Consider the following 17,341-nt stretch of genomic DNA (forward strand, 5'->3'; position numbering starts at 1 on the left):
TGAGCCACGACGCTTTGAACGCTCTTCTACTCTCGGTTTCGAGACGGAGATGTCGATGCCTTTGGCGTGGGATCTGGATCAGGCTCTGTGTGGGAAGCCTTCGGCGTGGCGTCTGTATCCATTTCAATCTCCTTTACCGCATTACCGGGCAAGGGGGGAAGTATCTCTGGAGGCGTGATGGATATGTTCGCCATCTCGGGCTTTTCTTTTTCATCCCCCTCTTTCTTCGTAGGCGTCTCGGGGGGCGCCTCGACCTGGGAATCATCGATCGACTGCTCCTCAGAGATGGCCGGTGGAGGCGAAGCATTCAGATTTTCCACCGCAGCTATCTCCTCTACTGAAACGACGCTGCCATGGCTGTTCGTGCGCATCATCTCAAGGCCTAATTTCGAAGAGCCTCGCGTTCTACCTTTTGGACTCTTGGTCCGTGCCTGTGCATTTCCCAACTCTTCGTCTTCGTCATCGCCAGACTCGGCCGACTCATGTTTCTTGTTCTCTAGTGAGCGCCGCTTGGCATCGATTTGCTCGGAAGACCTCTGCTTCCGGATCGGAGCGTGCTCCAAAGCAGCTGGCGCCGAGGCTTCCTGGCGTAGAGGAACGCTTGTCGGAATCGCCAGGAGACCCTTCGGATCTTTCGTGATAGCTGCTGGTTCATCGGAAATACCCAGTCCACCGAAGGCCTGGGTCATATCACGATCTCTCCATTCGTCAGTTCCCTGGCGGTCAATTACTACAGCAACTTCGTCGTTCTTGTTCTCGTTGTCCCCGAAGAAGCTGGAGCTAATGGAGTCTTCGCGACTGGAGCCTCGGTAGCTACCGGAGGGCATCGCGGCAAAACTGGACGAGTTCGACGTTGGACTATCCTCCACGCGCGATGACTCTTGGCGGAGATTGGATGGAACAACAGATGTCAGCATGGATGGTGTCCAGTTCGGCGGCGGGGCTTTCCATTGACATAGTCGTCCGATTACTTCCGTCAATTTGGCAATGGTGGGCGGCTTCTCGATCAGCGCGTCGAAATGGTGAGGTGCTTGAAGCTCTTTGAGATAACCAGTTACGGCAACGATTGGCGTGTGGCTGTTGGCGTTCTTAGTTTCTCGGATCATGCGAGCGACGTCGGCTCCATTGACTTGTGGAAGTCGATACTCCATCATGATGATGTCAAACTTGACTTCACTCATGGCATAGCGCATCGCTTCCGGCCCTGTCTGGACCTTGATCGCGCGACAACGCAACTTCTCCAATAGCTTCTCCATGACCAGACGCGAGACGGGATGGTCCTCGCAGATTAGAATGTCTAATGGCCTGAAATAAGGTCCATCTGCTGCAATGTGTGACATTCTGCGAGAGCTTTGTCTGCGGCGGTGCACCCGAAGAAGAGCCTTCTGACGTGACTCTTCCGTATCGGACGATGATGGAGAAACATCCAAAACTTGGCTTCGTCTCTTGTGCTGACTAAGTGCGGATTCTCCATCCTGGGAGTCCAGAGTCTGTGAGCGAGCTCTTGGAGAAGATACTGCTCCTAGAGAGAGACCATTCTGCCGTGGCAGCGAGCTTGCACTTGATTTCTCCGTAGGTATCGGGACACCCGGCGTTTTCGCAGGTTTACTAGCCATCTTTGCATCGAAAAAGCTTCCGGGCTGCAGGGAACTGCTAGCCATGCTTGCATTGCTAGGCTGATGGGATAATGACGAAGTCCCGCTGGAAGTCTTCCTGCGTTCATGATTTTGCCCGGTGCTGAACGATACAAGTAGGGGCGATGAAGGTTGAGAAGCTCGACTAGGAGAAGAGCTGACCTGACTGACGGATGGCGATGATGGCCTGCCTCCCTTTCCGGCTGTTGATTGTGTTCTCTTCAAGGGCATCGGCACCATCGGGCTTGATTCAAGCGAAGGAGTCGGCGAAGTGACGGATGGGGAGGTTGCTGTCGATGGTGTCTTGCTTTGGGCTTGCATGGCTTCGGCACGAAGCTTTTGAATGACATCTTTGTTCGCCTTCTCGAGCACCGGCAAATTTTTGAATGCGAAAGCACCGAAATCATCCGTAGCCATGGGTTCGCTGAGTCGCCTGCTTCGGCCCTCCCGCACGTGCGGCGGAATGTGCAGCGGCATCAGGCTCCTCTTAACTGAGTTGACTTGGACCTGAGAGCGTACTCGTGATAATGCATCGTGAGGCCTATCAGGGTAGTCCGCACCCGGGGTTCCGCTAGAAGACACTGCTTGGTCTTCGAACTCTGCAGCGAAGTTCTGCATCGTTGCTCCTCTTGAATCAAAGTACTCGGTATCTTCTGGGTTCTCGGAAGCAGGCACGAAAGACGCTTCGTCCTCGCGGAGCGTGTCCCAGTTGATATCAGCGAACCAAGGGTGGTTCTTGATTTCCTCGCCTCCACTGGAGAACTTGTCATCGATGTTGGCGCCCAGCCTCTTAGCTGGATCGGTGCACATTAGGCGATTCATCAAATCTGTGGCCTCCTCAGACACCTCGTATTCATCCTCCGGTGGCCAATCGATCTTGCGCTCCAAGATATTCTGGAACACCTCGTCAGGGGTCTCGGCGTGAAACGGAGGGTAACCGTAGAGACACTCGAATAGAATACACCCGAGTGACCACCAATCGCTGACCTCGTCTTGGCCGCTTCCATTGATCGTCTCAGGGGCAAGGTAATCAGGTGTGCCCACAAATCGACGATTGCTGTCTTCAGGATCGAAAAGGGCCAAAGGAGGAGGGAGCATTCCAGAGTTTTGAGGAGGAGTTGCATTCTGTGCCGCACTGGAATGGCTGACCGTTGGATGGAGGGCATAGGGATCTGGGGAGCCACCATCTTCGCTCATGTAGACCTCTTCATCGATAGGGGACCGGCGTTGGCCACCGACAGTATCGTCAGCTATGGAAAAGCGACGGAACATGGTCTGTAAGGCATCGCTGTCTCCGCTGTCACTACGGTTGTTCGAAGTTCGGCGCGATGGTTCACGCGTTGGCTCTTTCGACAAGCTGAAGTAAGATGGTTGGTTGAGATCACCAGACAAAGCAGGCATTAGTGACGGTGTGTTTTGGGGCGAATGTTGAGATCCCTGCGCATCGAAAGAGGCAGACCTAGAAGAGGTGACAGACAGTGCGCGATGAAAAGGCCCTCCTTTGAGAAGGTCCGGTGCTTGTTCATCGGACTTGCTATTGAGGGCTCTCTTCTGTCTGCCAATCAGACCCATACGAGATAGACCAAAGTCGGTCAATTTGAGGTGGCCCTTTTGGTCGATCAGAAGATTGTCTGGCTTCAGATCACGGTGGACAATGCCACGGCTGTGGAGATGCTCTACGCCGAGTACAACTTCCGCCAAGTATTTCTTTGCCCAATCCTCCGGGAGAGCACCGAGGACTTTGATCAACGACGCGCAATCGCCACCATTGAGATACTCCATCACGAGATAGAGGTAGTCCTTGCTTGAGAATGTCCAGTAAAGCTTTGCGACGAAATCGCTCTCGCCTTGCCACATCATGATAGCTCTCTCAGCCTTGACGTTTGTTACTTGGTTTTTGGCAACCATGTCTGCCTTTTTCAGCACCTTGATGGCAAAGTAATCGCCTGTAGACTTTTTCTTCGACAGGTAAACGCTACCGAAAGCACCTTTGCTGATAGGCTTGATGATCTCAAAATCTTTGATTGAAGGCGGCACGGCCCTTGGTTGAGGATTGCTGCTCGGGATCAACCGCGGAGAAACCGGGGGTTTGGCGATGTCAGAACCGGCAGTCGAGGACTGTCGTCGATGATGGTGGATAGGATATGCTGCAAGAGCAGGAGAAGAGAAGTCGCTTGTTGAGAGGACGGGGGATGTGATGGGAGAGTGGATAGAATCTGGTCCTATGGAGAGACGTCCTTTCGACATTCTAAGGGGTGACGGAGGCGGCTGCATACCAGCTCTGGCAGGAGACTGCTGCCTACTTGACATGACGCTTGGGAGAATGAGACTCCTCCGCTTGCGCTCGCGGGAGCTTGCAACCCTACTGAGACTCACCTCGGAGCCAGGTGAGTCGGCTCTTCGTGGCCCAGACAGGACTGAAGACCTAACGCTACTGTCACTGTCGGCTCCGGCATCACTCTCGAGGTGCATCGACGTTCTCTTGCTGTGGGACACTATGTTCATTGCCCCTGCGTGTGAGCGAGGCGTTTGGCTACCACGAGGGCTGCTCGATCTGGTCGACGTTGCTGCTGATGAAGGACGGCGGTCCAGGTGAGGGGACGAGGCCAGAGATATTTCGGACGAGTTTCGGAAAGCCTGGTTCATGGCGGACGGATTTTCTAGTGAACAGGAGAACATGCCTTCTTCCTGTGGACAATCAGGAAGATCGCCCTCCGTAGGTGTTTCATCCGGTTGGCTGGCTGTATCAGAGGTATCTGTAGAGTCGCTCAGCTCGCCGCGAGCGATACTCGCAGCCTTGCTTATTGCGGCCTCGACGCACTCTTGTACCAGAACTTCGAACTCTACGCGGATGCGTTCCGAATACTCCAGAATTCTGCGGTACCGGAAGATTGCATCTACTTTTGCCCTGCAGAACTTGGCGGTATCTTCACAGAGCGACGACAGGCCTTGCTCTCCATCGTTAGCCCCGATGTTCGGCGACTGCCACTGCAGCACTTGAGATATGCGATTCTCCGACTGAGGCGACTGCGTTCTCAATTCCGTGGAAAACTGGCCGCGAGTGTCCTTGATGGCAGGTGTGTTGATTTCCAGAGCAGTGTCACAAAGATCCAGTACCAGCTCAACAATTCTCGACAGAGGTCTCCTGACTGCAAAAGACCTGGCTCGGCGGTGCCCTAGACCAGTCGAGCGATCTCGGGAGCGCGAAGGGGGTGAAGCGGGCGACGCCCTTCCTGAAGATACGCCAGAGGAGGGAGTCGAAGCAGGGGATATGGGAAGTCCTTTGTATTCTGCAGGAGGTCCGGTAATGGGTTGATTGGCATCTCCGGCAGCGGCCCGAGTCTGGCGTTGCGAGGTTGCTTCCAGAGCGTCTAAAACTTTGACGATTGCGTTGCGGTGGTCAGTAAGAGCTTCCTGTGCCATTTGCACCTCCATCTCCGCCTTGTGCTCTTGCAAACAAAGATCAGTGTGCTTCTCGAACCACCACGGGGTGATATGGCGCTCGCAGATGCGACACAACACGGGGGGCGGTGGAGGATGGGTGGAGGGATCGCCAGTTCCGGCTTCTGCTAGCTCGGTCAGATACCGTGCAAGCACTTCAGCACCGACTCCAAGAGACTCGACTAAAATCTCGGGGAGATCAATGGTCACCTCCCGAACCACGGAAGGTCGCATCATCCACATGGTCTAAGGCATATCAGTATAGCAAGTTTTGGGCCGACCAGGAGGGAAGAACCTACATGGCAGTCGTCGCCCGAGGCGGGATTGTAGGACATGATTCCTTGGGCCTCAAGATTCAAGATCTGCTCCGATTCTTCTTCAGGCTGGCTAGCCTCGACATCCTCTCCAGAGGGGCCTTCAGGTGGGGTTGGCTTGCATCTCAGCTTGGAGAAGGGACCCATCTTCATGGAAAACCTGATGACGCGACTTCGGGCATCGTCCTGGCGCATGGTCTCCACGACGTCGGTAAAAGCACGCTTGTTGCCCAGGAGCAGGTCGTCGATGGGCTTCCCAATGACCGAGTCGGGCTCGGAGCCCACGACCTCGCGCCACGAAGGGCTGACGGAACGGATGGTGCCGTCCAGGTTGAGGTCAACGAGCACATTGAGCGTCTGCTCGGCGGCCTCTTTGAGCTCTTCCATTTCGTCGCGGATGTTCTGGCTGACGGTCCTCTCCATGGGCACCTTGGGGTTCTGGGGGTGCGAGGCGCCCAGCCTCAAGGCTGCGACTTTCGGCGGGGCCAACGTCTGATGCTGAGGGTCGTCCATGGCTCTGGTGTATCGAGCGTCGAAGGAATGGGCGGGCCACCGCTCTACCCGTCGCGGCAGGCCGCGCCGCGGGCAAGGCAGGCAACACTAGCAGTTATGCGACAGTGAAGCGGCCGACCATCATGGCGGGAGGCGCGATGGGCGGAATTGGGGGGTCGACGGGGCGCGCTTCGGGCGCGCCTGGGGCTGTACGGCGGCGGGCGAGGGCAGGGCACGAGCCGGAGGCGTGGGCGGCGATAGTCGTGGTTGGCGGCGCGCTCAGCAGGGTCGGGGCATGGCCCGGGTGTTCGCTGGGGGGAAAAGAGCGTGTCGTGGTTGCGAGCGAGCAGTTTCTTGGGAGGTTCGAGCACACTGGCGGCAGAGCGGCGCCCAGCGGGGTCCGTGGGCGGTCGAGCAGGTTGAACGGTGCACTGGAGTCTTGAACAACGGCTGGTGCGGCACTAGCAGGGTCATGTGCGGTGGGCCCGCGGCGCGCAGCACTAAAACAAAGCGCCGCATCGGATGGCATGGCCTGCGAAACTGCGCCCTCGTCCTCACCGCGGCATCGAGGCGCGCCAGGAACGAGCTGCCAGCCCATGCCGCCCACACCTCACCCAACACCTCGCACACCCACCTCCTCTCGCCCGCCGTCTCGCCATCGCACGCCGCGCACCCGTCGTCGCCGATCTGCGCGCGCCAGCAGGGATTGCTCTCGCGCCGCCTATGCGAGTCGGCCGTGTGCTCGCAGCGACTGATCGCCTTCTTCTGTGAATCTGCAGCCCGCCGCCGGCCACCCCTCGTGCCCGTCGCCCCATCGTCATACGACGGCCGCCTCCGCAAGAACCTCACCGCCGCTGCGCCTACGTCTGCGTCTGCGACTGCGCCTGCGTCCTTTGACGGCGACCGACGGGCACCATCCTTATCTTGACCATGATGCCCGCCTCCGTGTACAGCAACATGCGCTTGCTCGTCATTGCTTACATACCTACCCAATGAACTTGCGCCGTCCGTACCTGCAGTGCTCAACCCCCACTGAGGGACTTCGTCCTGTCTCCGCTACAGGAGAGGCTTTGCTTTGGAAGACAGAACGCGTGCTGTCGTTGCTGCCCCGCGTCGTGGACCTGAGTCGCTTGCCGGGTCCGGCTCTGAGCCGGCATCTTCCTTCGAATACATGGCCCGGTTGCCGTGACAATCCTCGTACACGTCCGCTTTGATCCTTTCCTTCCGTGGACATTTCCATAAATACGCAGCAACGTATGTGGCTCCAATTGTTGTGTTCGTGAGGTGTGCGTCCGCTGCTGATTGGCCCGGGCAGCCCTTCCCGGCTGCAGTGGCAGGGCAGACCATGCGGAGAAGCTGGATGTGCCACTATCATGTGCGGAGCGCGCGGATCTCGACTCGCTGGCTCTATCGGCGCTTCTTACTGCACACCAGAGAAACAGGAGGCCCACCAATCTGCAGATCGACCGGGCATGCCCATTCCAGCTGGTAAGCCGAAGAAAGCCATCCTACCCAGCTATCCATTTTGGCCCTCGAAGATGGTTGCACTATATCACTACAGGCGGCTATATCCACCCGGCTAAACTCTTGAGCCATTGCCGTGCACGTGAGCAGTTGGACCCCCGTCCGGATGACATGACCGTTCGCCTGCCTCAACCGTTCCTCGACCACATTCCGAGCAGACCCTGGGCCGTGGAATCAAACAACGGCCGTTGCGTTTGATTGAGCGATATTTCCGCCCCTGTGGAGGCGTCCTGCTGTACGTCGACGCCGTTTTGCATCAGAAAACTGGGGCAAGCGCGCCGTCTATTGGATTTTGCGGCACCTTGCAGCTGGCCGACCGTCAAAAAAACGTGAAACCCATGCACAGCTTACACATCCATGCTCGGCAGCATTCCTCGGGCATCCGCCGAAGTTCCCCGGGCCCGAGCAGGTTATTCGCAATAAGATTGAGCCAACACCACGCCAGCCCACGCCATCGATACAGTCGCCCCTGAGAGTTCGTGGCCATTATTCTGTCAAAAAAGAGTTGCGGCCATGACTCATTCACGAGGACAACGGACGACTTGGTTGCTGACGCTGGTTGTGACTGGCCAACGTCTCCACGGATGATACGGCCATGTGGGGTATAGCAAGCCACATGCTTATCACGCGTTCCTGTCACTGTCTATCGGATGCGTTGTTCGCAGTTATCAACTCTAGTGCCATTCAAGAGCTGCAGGCGAAGCAATCTGGAAATTCATAAAGCAAAGGGGAAAGGGAAATGAACATGTCGTCGTCGACACAAATCAGGGAACTCATCACACTGAACACCCTGTGGACATAGCACTTGCACATCACATCAAGCACGAGCTTATTTCAATGTTCAGCACGGTCTGTGCGTTTGTTGTCCGAATCACATTCTCACCACCGTGGTCGGCTGTACGGAATTCTCAACCTCAGATTTTTGTTATTTTTACCTTTCATCTCAGTCCCTTGCAAATGTTGTGCTCATGCCTCGGACTGGTGCAGTCATCCTGCACCCTCATCCCGTTGCTGACACTGTTCTGTTGCGCCATCGACCAGGCTTATGTCCGCTGACGCCCCAGGCTGCTTTAAAGGATTGGTACCAAAGCTATGGGATAATTTTAGTGCACGAGGCCCCTCATTCAGAGCTAATCGGGGGTTTTCTGAAGCTGACTGCATACGGATGTCCTTAGCTTCCCGTCTGCAAGACTCTTTCATCGTTCATCCGAGGATGAAAAGGTAGTCTGGGTTTACACTTACCCTCGTTAAGGATAACATGCGGATGCAGTTTCAGCTCTCTACTATCGGGCGAATCAAGCCGGAGAAGAGGTAGGAACGCCCACAAAGTGATTAAAGAAGAATGTCAACGCAGCAAAATTGGTAAAGCAAAACAGCCGAGTTATTGCGGCATTCTACCACTAGACGCAACCGTTCTCACCATGGCCCAGTTGATCACGCAATCCTACTTTAGTTTCCTTCCATCACTGCGCTTACCGCGCCGTGATTGCAGTGAGTCTTCTTTGTACGCAATATTAATAACGCCAGTATCGCAGAACAGTATCAGCAGCTGAAGAGCCAAGAGCCAGGCATCATTCAACTGTTTCGTAAGCACGATACAGAACAGCAAGGTCTTCGTCACATGTTAAGGCGTCTCGAGCTGAATGGTGTCGTCACAACATCACAAACTAAGCTCTGACATTGGACGCTAGCTACTTCAGTCAGTGGAGAAAATAGTCTTTTGAATAATGCCATGAGCCAAAGAGCAGAATAAATTCTCAAGTCATTGAAGCAATGTCTTAGGCGGAAGGGCCAGTGCACACGACCGTTGCCTGTCTTCCATTTACGCTCTGATACATGCTCCCTGTTTTCAGCTTCTGACTTGGTGGGTGGAATGTCTGGTCCCTCATGATGGGTAAAGGGTGTGAAAAACGATTGATTGGGCGGGGGGCTGGTTCGCAGCGGCAAAGGCATCCAACAGAAGAGTGTAACGGTGGCCCAAGGCAGCGGCTGAGTAAATACCAGGGTCCGGTGCGACGGGCAATTGGATAGGCAACTATCCATGGCGAGCTTCGGACTCCGGGCGTTGGTGGAGTCAGCACAAGCCACCTAGAAAATCAATGCCGCCTGTCGGGCTGCGTTGGGAATCGCATGCGGCCAGCAATTGGCGGCTTGGGGCCGACACGCCATTCGGACAACCCCAGCATCAGCCGCTTCGGGACCTACCCACATATACCACCATGTCGCTCAAGACAGCCATCCCGATGCTTCCGTCCCTCCATAGTCTCCCGTCCCTTCACCCGCGCTGAGAGACGCGACCGCAAGCATGGGCACCACAACCACCACAGACCCCACCCTTCACCTGCCCCGCGTCCTCTGCCTGCATGGTGTGTTCCCCGAGGCTGAGAGCAACTGCATGTGCTAACCTGCGACAGGCGGTGGTGTAACAGGCGAAATCTTCCGGCTCCAGGCACGCGCCCTAGTTTTCCATCTCTCGTCGTCCTTCCGCCTCGTCTTCGCCGATGCGCCGTTCTTCTGTGACGCCGGCCCCGGTATCATCCCTGTCTACGCAGGCATGGGCCCATACCGCCGTTGGCTGCGCTGGCTGCCCCACCACCAGGTCGTTGACGCCGATACCGCCGTCGAGGAAATCCGCTACCAAATCGAAAGCGCCATGGAGGAGGACGACAGACAAGGAGCCACGGGCGAATGGGTCGGCTTCATGGGATTCAGCCAGGGCGCAAAGGTCAGCGCCAGTCTGCTGTTCGAATCCCAGCGTCGCCGCGACCTAAAGAGTCGCGGTCAGCTTGTCAGAGGCTACGAAGGCGACAATGTGGAGACAAAGCTGTGGAGCCAGGACTGGAGCTTTGCTGTGCTCATGGCCGGCCGTTCGCCTTTGGTGGCATTCAGTCCGGACAGCGAATCGTTCCCATTTCAGACTGCCCGCGATGCCGATTCGGGCCAGGACAGAGGCCCCGTGCAAGATGAGGCATTGCTCAAGCTTCCGACCCTGCATGTTCACGGGCTGAAAGATGTGGGTATCCATCTGCATCGCCAATTGCTGAACCAATACTGTTCCAAGGATTCGGTGGAACTCATGGAATGGGATGGCGATCACAGGGTTCCGCTGAAAACATCGGATGTGGAAGTGTTCGTGGATAAGATGCTCTCAGTTGCGAGAAAAGCCGGGGTCGAGCCAGGAGTTGGTAGGAAGGCATGAAGCACCGGTTCAATATTCTTTGCATCTAGACTTGGTCTGCTCTTTCCGTTTCTTCCGCAGCGGTTCCCTGCATTGCCGGAGACTTTCAAGCAAGCGTTATAGATAGACTTTCTGCCATTCTCCTATTCTTACCAACCAGGCGAACTCTATTGAATGGACTCGCTTAAGAATGCATGCGTCAAGATATGTGGTACAGTTTCAGGTCTTGGGTTCTTTGTGAGACGCCGGGAGTCCATTAATCCGTATTACCATAACCTCCAACACTCCGGACAACGGAACAATGAGAACTCCACGGTCTGACGGTCGGCCGGCTGTCAGAGGGAAGGATGTCTTTGCTTTTTCTTCCCCTCCGAATGTTGTGGAACATAGACGGCCAAGCGATCGAGAACAGTGAGTCTGTGAAACCATTATTAGTGCTCTGACAGTGGCCTGATAAAGCCTTTGCTTTCAGCGCATTAACGCTACAATCTCAAGTGCTGACCGGCGCCATCCGTCTGCGTGCTTACAGGAATAAGCAAAGTTTATCTTACGTTCCATGGGTTACAGATATTCGTCTCTTCTTTACCCGGCAAAGGATGCTATTCTCCTCCCACGTGGGTGACTAGAGAACACAGGAACTGTACATATATTCCTATCCATCTACTCACGTAAGGAGGGTACTATTTTACCAGCGCATGAGTTCAAAGAAAATGTGACACCCATTATGTTTGCCTTTGAAGAGTAAGTTATTCATGCCAAGACAAGCATTCTTCAGGAACACGTCCGACAAGATCGAACGTGAAAGGAAAAGCTCCTGACATGAATCTTTCGCCAATCCAAGAGCTTGAAGGATCAAGACCAAAAATGGGTGAGAGTGATATATACAGCGCTTAGGTAATGGCGAATCTCGAACCTTCCAGTACTCCGGAAGCTCCTTCCGGAATAGGAAACGAGAAGTGGATCGTCACTCCCCTCACGAAAGCTCAGTGGATTGCTCCTTCCAAGGGCCTACATGATGAGCTGCGTTTTATGAGCAAAAGGCTACGCTAAGCCACTTCTGGGTTTCTCGATTAAGCTAACTACTGTAGTACTGAGATTGAAACAAAGCCAACAAGCGCTTCGTCTCTGTAGGAGAGCGGATTAAGTTTGTTGCTGCCGGTAGCAAGCCAATGTATAGGTAGAGATGGATTGCGGGGTCCAGCCGAGCCGTATCAACGACACCCGACGAGGCGTATGCACCAGGTCTGCAGCACAGCACGAACCTTATCGGATTACGGATCAAGTTAAGTGGGCCGAGCTGAACAGTCACCGCCATGTATAAGTCTCTTCTCGCGCAATCCCAGGCCTCTGCTGCAAGTTCTTCTTACGGCACTTTGGAATCAGCGCCCCCGTCCGCCCCGCCTACCGATATGTCGAGCCCCAAAGTCGCTTCCGACACAGAGCTCGCAGAAGTCAGCCAGAATGCCGACGCTGGCTCCGAGACTCCGAGCGATGAACAGGCGATTCTAGAGAAGCAGATCAGGCTGAAGGTCGACTTTCGCCTTTGCACGATCGCTGGAATCCTGTGCAGTCTCAACCTGCTTGATAGTGGCGTCATCTCCAGCGCCTCGGTTACTTCCATGTTGTCGGATCTCGACCTTGACAAAGGCAACCGATATTCTGTCTCCATTTTCATCTTCACGATCGCAAGCATTTGCTTTCAGCTGCCATCGACGATTGCTGTGAGGACATTTGGTCCCCGCCGCTGGTTTTCGTTGATTACTTGCTGCTTCGGCTCAATTACCCTGTGCACTGGATTCATCCAGACCTGGAAGCAGATGATAGCGTTGCGCATCCTTCTCGGCGCATCCATGGCAGGCATTTACCCTGGACTCAGCTATCTGATCAGCACTTGGTGAGCCCAGCTCCGTGACAGAGACTTGGCCCATTCTCTAACAAACATGCAGGTACACCAGAGAAGAGCAGCAGCTCAGATTTGCTTTTCTTCAGAGTGGTCAAGTCATCATCCTTGCAACGGGGAGCATTGTCAACTTCGGACTGAACCACCTGAATGGCCACGGCGGCCTTGAAGGGTGGCGATGGATGTTCATCGTGCAGGGCGCAATCACTTGCTTCATAGGTGTCGTCACATACTGGTGGATGGTCGACTTTCCGGAAAATGCCCATCGCAGCTTCATGTTCCTCTCCAAGGATGAGAGTGCCATTGCTGCTAGCCGCATCCAAAAAGATCGCTCTGATGTGCACGCGGATCCGTTCGCCATCAACAAAGTCCTCGTCCATGCTCTTGATCCCAAAGTCTACGGGCTCTGCTGCCTGTTTTTTCTGCAGAATGTCGTCAGCACTGCGCTGGCCTACTTTCTTCCGATAATCCTGCAGAGTGGTATGGGCTTTTCGTCCAACGCGTCCATTCTTCTGTCAGCACCGCCCTACTATTACGCCGTTGTTCCTGCGTTACTTTCATCCCTGGTAGGAGACAAGTACCGCATGCGCGCCCCTATTATTACTTTCAACTGCGTCTGCGTGGTTGTTGGGTTCTGCATGTTGGGGTTAGCGGACCAAGTCACAGTGAGATACATCGGGACCTATCTCGCCACAGGGGCGTATGTGGCCAATTGGGCGGCTCTGATGGCATATCAGGCAAATAACATTGTCGGGTACGTGCACTACCATGTGTCTGATGTTCATTTGCTAAGGCGACTGCAGGCAGTGGAAGCGGGTGTTCACCGCGGCGATATGCACTGCATTCAACGGAGCAGGGGGCATAGCAGGCAGTTACATAGTGCGCAGCAACGAAGCGCCGAAATATGCTACCGCCGTCTGGGTCTCGATAGGGTAAGTCAGCGTGTTCTGGTGGCGAAATCATTGCTGATCAGCTGCGACAGCTCGCATCTACTGATGATTGGTATTGTGATGGTCTTCTCAGTCTATTTCATGGTTGCCAACAGGGCTCAACAGCGGGGGATGAAGATCCTGGAGGCGACAGTGAGTTCCCGGCATCAAGTCTGTCCGAGGTCGTCATACTAATCCCTGAGACAGGAGGGCTTTCGGTTTACGATATGACGGTGTGTCGTTTGAGGATAGGCGCTGGAAGGCATTCAGGATTGAGATAGTGCGTTGCTCATAGAATCAAGTCTCGGGCGGTGCTTCTCTAAACGATATGTTTGAGCGGAATGTACGTGCTTGTTATTCCTATCCTGGCGAATCAAGCAGCCACGGATATCCTACAACGCCAATTATATGCAGTCGGAAGCAAAGTGAATCGAAGGGCAAGTTGTTTACGGACGAGCGGGCTCATGCGCTGGCGTTCGGCGGGCGGGCGGGCTGGTCGGGGACCTTGACGTCTTCGAACTCGTCCTGGGCAACGGCGCGGATAGTGAAGGCGTCTTTACAGGTCAGTGGGTGGGAACGAAGGATGGGGCCAGCGACGTACAAACGCCAATTGCGAAGCTGAAGATTGCAGCGCCGGTGACGATGTTTTTAACCAGGTAGGGCTGGCGGGCGCGGATCAGGGCGGGCGCCTGGCGGTAGTTCCGGTCGTAGTAGGAGGAGCGTGGGATGCTGCGGACGATGTCAGTGGCTTTTGGGGTGTGCGCAGCGGAGAGCAAGACTCACGCCATGGTGAAGTAAATGTGCGGTGGTTCGAGCGGGTGGTGGTGATGCGATCGTCACCGAAGCCCTTGGATTGTCGCGCGCGCTTCGCTTGGCCCGCTCCGCTCCGCTGCTACAAGCTCCAGACCGCGGCAAGCTTGCAGCTTTCCTCGTCCACAACACCAACGCTGCTGCTCCGCGCGTCTGCCCGCGCGACCCTGATCCCAAGCCTGCCGCCGTCCCGGCCGACTGTTGCGCCGCCCGTCACTCCCCGGATTTTTGTGCGCAGTGAGCGCAGCCGATGGACTCGCCGCGCGCATAGCCATCATGGAGCCCAGCATAACGGAGCAGCTGCGCCAGGCGCGCGAGGTGGTGCTCAACAATCCAAACAACTATCCGGCCATTGTGCCCAGCATCCTGCCCATCATCGGCACCGGCGCCGATATTGAGCTGCGTAGATGGGGTGCCGAGTTCCTTGCTGAGACGTTCGCCTCGCCGCTGCTGCCCGCCGACCAGAAGCAGCAGCTGAGCCTGCTGGTGCTCGACAGGCTGCGCGAGTTTCTGGAACAGCCCGCTGAAGATGTCGCTGTCGTCAAGGCCATCGTCCAGGCAGCTGCAAGCATCTACCCGCTGCTGTTCCGCTACATGTAAGCCCATGCGTCAAGCCCGCCCCGCGCGACGCCCTCTGACATGCCGCAGTATCAGCAGTCCTCACGACAGCGGGAACTGGCAGAAAATGGCCCAGATCAAGTCCAATATCCTCCGCCGCATGGACACCGCCCCGCCTGGCGTGCGCATTTGTTGCATCAAGTTCGTCCAGCGCGTCGTCCAAACACAGACTCCTGGCCTCATCGCCGACCCACGCGTGCGCCTCCCTCGTCCCCTTCGCTTTGCTCTCTCTGACCCGCAGTAGCGCCCCGAGCATAACGAAATCTCCCTCGCCCTTGTCCCGCGTGATCACCCTCTGATACCGCCTCCGAATCTGGAGGCCGAGGCTTCAGGTTTGCTGGACAGGCTGTTGAGTATTCTTCAGGACGAGATAAGGTCGGTGTGCAGCACTCTATCAAGCTCCTCGCTCTGACCGTGTGTAGTGATGCTCTTCTTATCACTGCTACCCTCAACAGCTTGGGCAGTCTTATTCGCACCCGAGCCTCGGTGGCCAACAAGATCGTCTCGACTGTCCTTAACTTTAACCCGCTCAAGTTGGCCAATTCCCCCATGACGTCCAAGACTAAGGTCATGATAAAATCTATGGAGCGGACCGTTCGTGCTCTTCTTGTAAACGTCGTCAAGAAGTAAGTCATAGCATCCCCTTTTTGGATATACACGCTAAACAGCCAGGAACCCCAATCACCCACTAGCCCCGAGAATCCAACAGCACGTCGACAGACTCCACCATACCCGCCTGGAAATTTTCGATGAGACAAATCGCAAGAGGCCTGCCCCCATTGAACCAACCGATGGTCTAGATCCGGCAAAGAGGCAGCGTCTTGGGGCGGACCTCCAAGCCCCTACCCCGCCTGGTATCCCCCCGTTGGGTCCTGGCCCAGTGAGCTACGCACAACTATACACTTTGACCCAAGACGAAGGTTCAAAGAATTTCGACGTGCAAGCTATTCCAATTGATCTTCTCGTGCGGATCTTGGTACCTATCCTCAGTTCTCTTGACAAATCGCAGTTGGACAACGCAATCAACGTGAGTCCTCCTCTTTCACTCTCCACAGCTGTTACTAACATATCAGCAGGCTGTTCGCGCGCGGTATTTGTCATTAAGTAGAGCCCCACCTAAAAGCGCCTTGGACGCATCTGCAGCAGCAACGCAAAGAGCGCCTGTTATAGATGAAGATGACGACTACGAACCAGTCTTCCAGCCGACCGAAGATACGGAGCAGATTCTTAACAAGCTGGACAGCGTAGCATCGGATACAAACGCCATGGAACGGCAGCCAGACATGGCATTAGGAACGTTCAATTTGCCCCCACCACCGGCTCTTACTCAGCAGGAAACGGTCGAATACAGCAAAGGCACCATCAATCGCGTCTTTGGTATCATGTCGGCTCTCGATGACGCCGGTCGTGGAAAGGCCCAAAAACATGGCTTCAACCGCCTGGCGGCCAGCGGGTACGATAGGGACGCCTGGGTGACGATGATCACGCGTCTGGCGACCCGCGCGTCGGCCGGGTTGGAGGAAGGAGTGGTCAAGAAGGAGGAAGGCGGAGAGCTCGTCGACCGGAAGGGAGGAGCGTTCTCGATAAGCAACGCCATCCGCGACGCGCTCTACCTCTACGTCCTCGAAGACTTCCGGCGCCGCATTGACGTCGCGGTATCTTGGCTCTGCGAGGAGTGGTATAATGACCGGCTGCAGTCTGAGGTTTCGGAGATCGAGCCGGTTTTGCACTACGAGAAGTGGGCGCTCAAGGTACTTGACGGAATCTTGCCGTACCTCGACGCGAAGGACAAGGTGCTCATTCGCTTCCTGTCGGAGGTGCCGGAGCTCATCTCTGGCATGTTGGACCGAGTGAAGGGGCTCGCCAGGGATCCGGAGAGGATTGCTTTGGCGGTTAACGCGATACAGTAAGTTTTACAGTCGCATCTATTGGCAACGATTTTTCTGACGAGTCGTTCAGCTATCTCATCCTCATGAGGCCTCCGGTTCGAGACCTGTGCATAGACGCCATTGAAGACCTGTGGAGGAACTGTGAGTATTACACCTAGAGACTTCTCCGTGTAATGGCTAACTCTGTGTAGACGATGGCGCAAAGGGATTGACTACCAAGCTGCTCACCAAGTGGCGGCCGCATGTGCTGCAGGAGGCGGCCAATGGCGCTGCTCCTCTTGCCGGTGGGGTCGTAAAGACGGAATGATGATGAAGACATATGCGGTGGGGCTCTATGTTTCTTCGGGCAAGATACCAAAACTCGATTTTTTCATTTTCATTTCTCTCTTCCTCTTCCGCAGGTATGGAACAGGTGTTAGCAGAGAATATGCCCAGAGCAATGACGTCAATGGGGTTGGTTTCTATGATTTTTATCTTTGAGGTGCACTGCAGGGTTGTGAAGGTTTTTACGGGCGGGTAAGCTCGATCGGGGCGCATTTTAGATTGGTCAGTGGACATGGGCATGTATCACCACAGCGATTTGCACAAGAATTGAACCTTCCTTCTAAATAT

The 17,341-nt window shown here is 55.3% G+C and overlaps 6 protein-coding genes across 6 annotated transcripts; 3 read left to right on the forward strand and 3 right to left on the reverse strand.

The window, feature by feature from the left end:
* Positions 1 to 26: 26 nt before the first annotated feature.
* LTHEOB_12160 (PAS domain-containing protein) lies at positions 27 to 1,340 on the reverse strand (the record flags this gene model as incomplete). The annotated part of the gene is made up of 1 exon (XM_035508997.1): positions 27 to 1,340. One exon carries the CDS (start codon positions 1,338 to 1,340, stop codon positions 27 to 29), a length of 1,314 nt encoding a protein of 437 aa, XP_035365277.1.
* Positions 1,341 to 1,779: 439 nt separating this feature from the next.
* Positions 1,780 to 5,902, reverse strand: LTHEOB_12161 (PAS domain-containing protein; the record flags this gene model as incomplete). Its single annotated transcript, XM_035508998.1, has 4 exons — positions 1,780 to 1,821; positions 1,872 to 3,856; positions 3,911 to 5,321; positions 5,375 to 5,902. 4 exons carry the CDS (start codon positions 5,900 to 5,902, stop codon positions 1,780 to 1,782), a joined length of 3,966 nt encoding a protein of 1,321 aa, XP_035365278.1.
* A 3,808-nt stretch (positions 5,903 to 9,710) lies between these two features.
* On the forward strand, positions 9,711 to 10,604 carry LTHEOB_12162 (Citrinin biosynthesis oxidoreductase; the record flags this gene model as incomplete). Its single annotated transcript, XM_035508999.1, has 2 exons — positions 9,711 to 9,771; positions 9,820 to 10,604. The coding sequence occupies 2 exons, from the start codon at positions 9,711 to 9,713 to the stop codon at positions 10,602 to 10,604; spliced, it is 846 nt and encodes a 281-aa protein (XP_035365279.1).
* Positions 10,605 to 11,992: 1,388 nt separating this feature from the next.
* LTHEOB_12163 (MFS transporter) lies at positions 11,993 to 13,643 on the forward strand (the record flags this gene model as incomplete). The annotated part of the gene is made up of 5 exons (XM_035509000.1): positions 11,993 to 12,477; positions 12,530 to 13,237; positions 13,287 to 13,415; positions 13,466 to 13,565; positions 13,620 to 13,643. The coding sequence occupies 5 exons, from the start codon at positions 11,993 to 11,995 to the stop codon at positions 13,641 to 13,643; spliced, it is 1,446 nt and encodes a 481-aa protein (XP_035365280.1).
* A 231-nt stretch (positions 13,644 to 13,874) lies between these two features.
* On the reverse strand, positions 13,875 to 14,200 carry LTHEOB_12164 (uncharacterized protein; the record flags this gene model as incomplete). Its single annotated transcript, XM_035509001.1, has 3 exons — positions 13,875 to 13,966; positions 14,014 to 14,141; positions 14,196 to 14,200. The coding sequence occupies 3 exons, from the start codon at positions 14,198 to 14,200 to the stop codon at positions 13,875 to 13,877; spliced, it is 225 nt and encodes a 74-aa protein (XP_035365281.1).
* Positions 14,201 to 14,498: 298 nt separating this feature from the next.
* On the forward strand, positions 14,499 to 17,036 carry LTHEOB_12165 (Armadillo-like helical protein; the record flags this gene model as incomplete). Its single annotated transcript, XM_035509002.1, has 8 exons — positions 14,499 to 14,818; positions 14,871 to 15,036; positions 15,085 to 15,215; positions 15,263 to 15,466; positions 15,513 to 15,867; positions 15,917 to 16,746; positions 16,800 to 16,870; positions 16,921 to 17,036. 8 exons carry the CDS (start codon positions 14,499 to 14,501, stop codon positions 17,034 to 17,036), a joined length of 2,193 nt encoding a protein of 730 aa, XP_035365282.1.
* Between the last annotated feature and the right edge of the window lie 305 nt (positions 17,037 to 17,341).

This window comes from Lasiodiplodia theobromae, assembly GCF_012971845.1.
Source record: "Lasiodiplodia theobromae strain AM2As chromosome Unknown scaffold_58, whole genome shotgun sequence".
Taxonomy (NCBI): domain Eukaryota; kingdom Fungi; phylum Ascomycota; class Dothideomycetes; order Botryosphaeriales; family Botryosphaeriaceae; genus Lasiodiplodia; species Lasiodiplodia theobromae.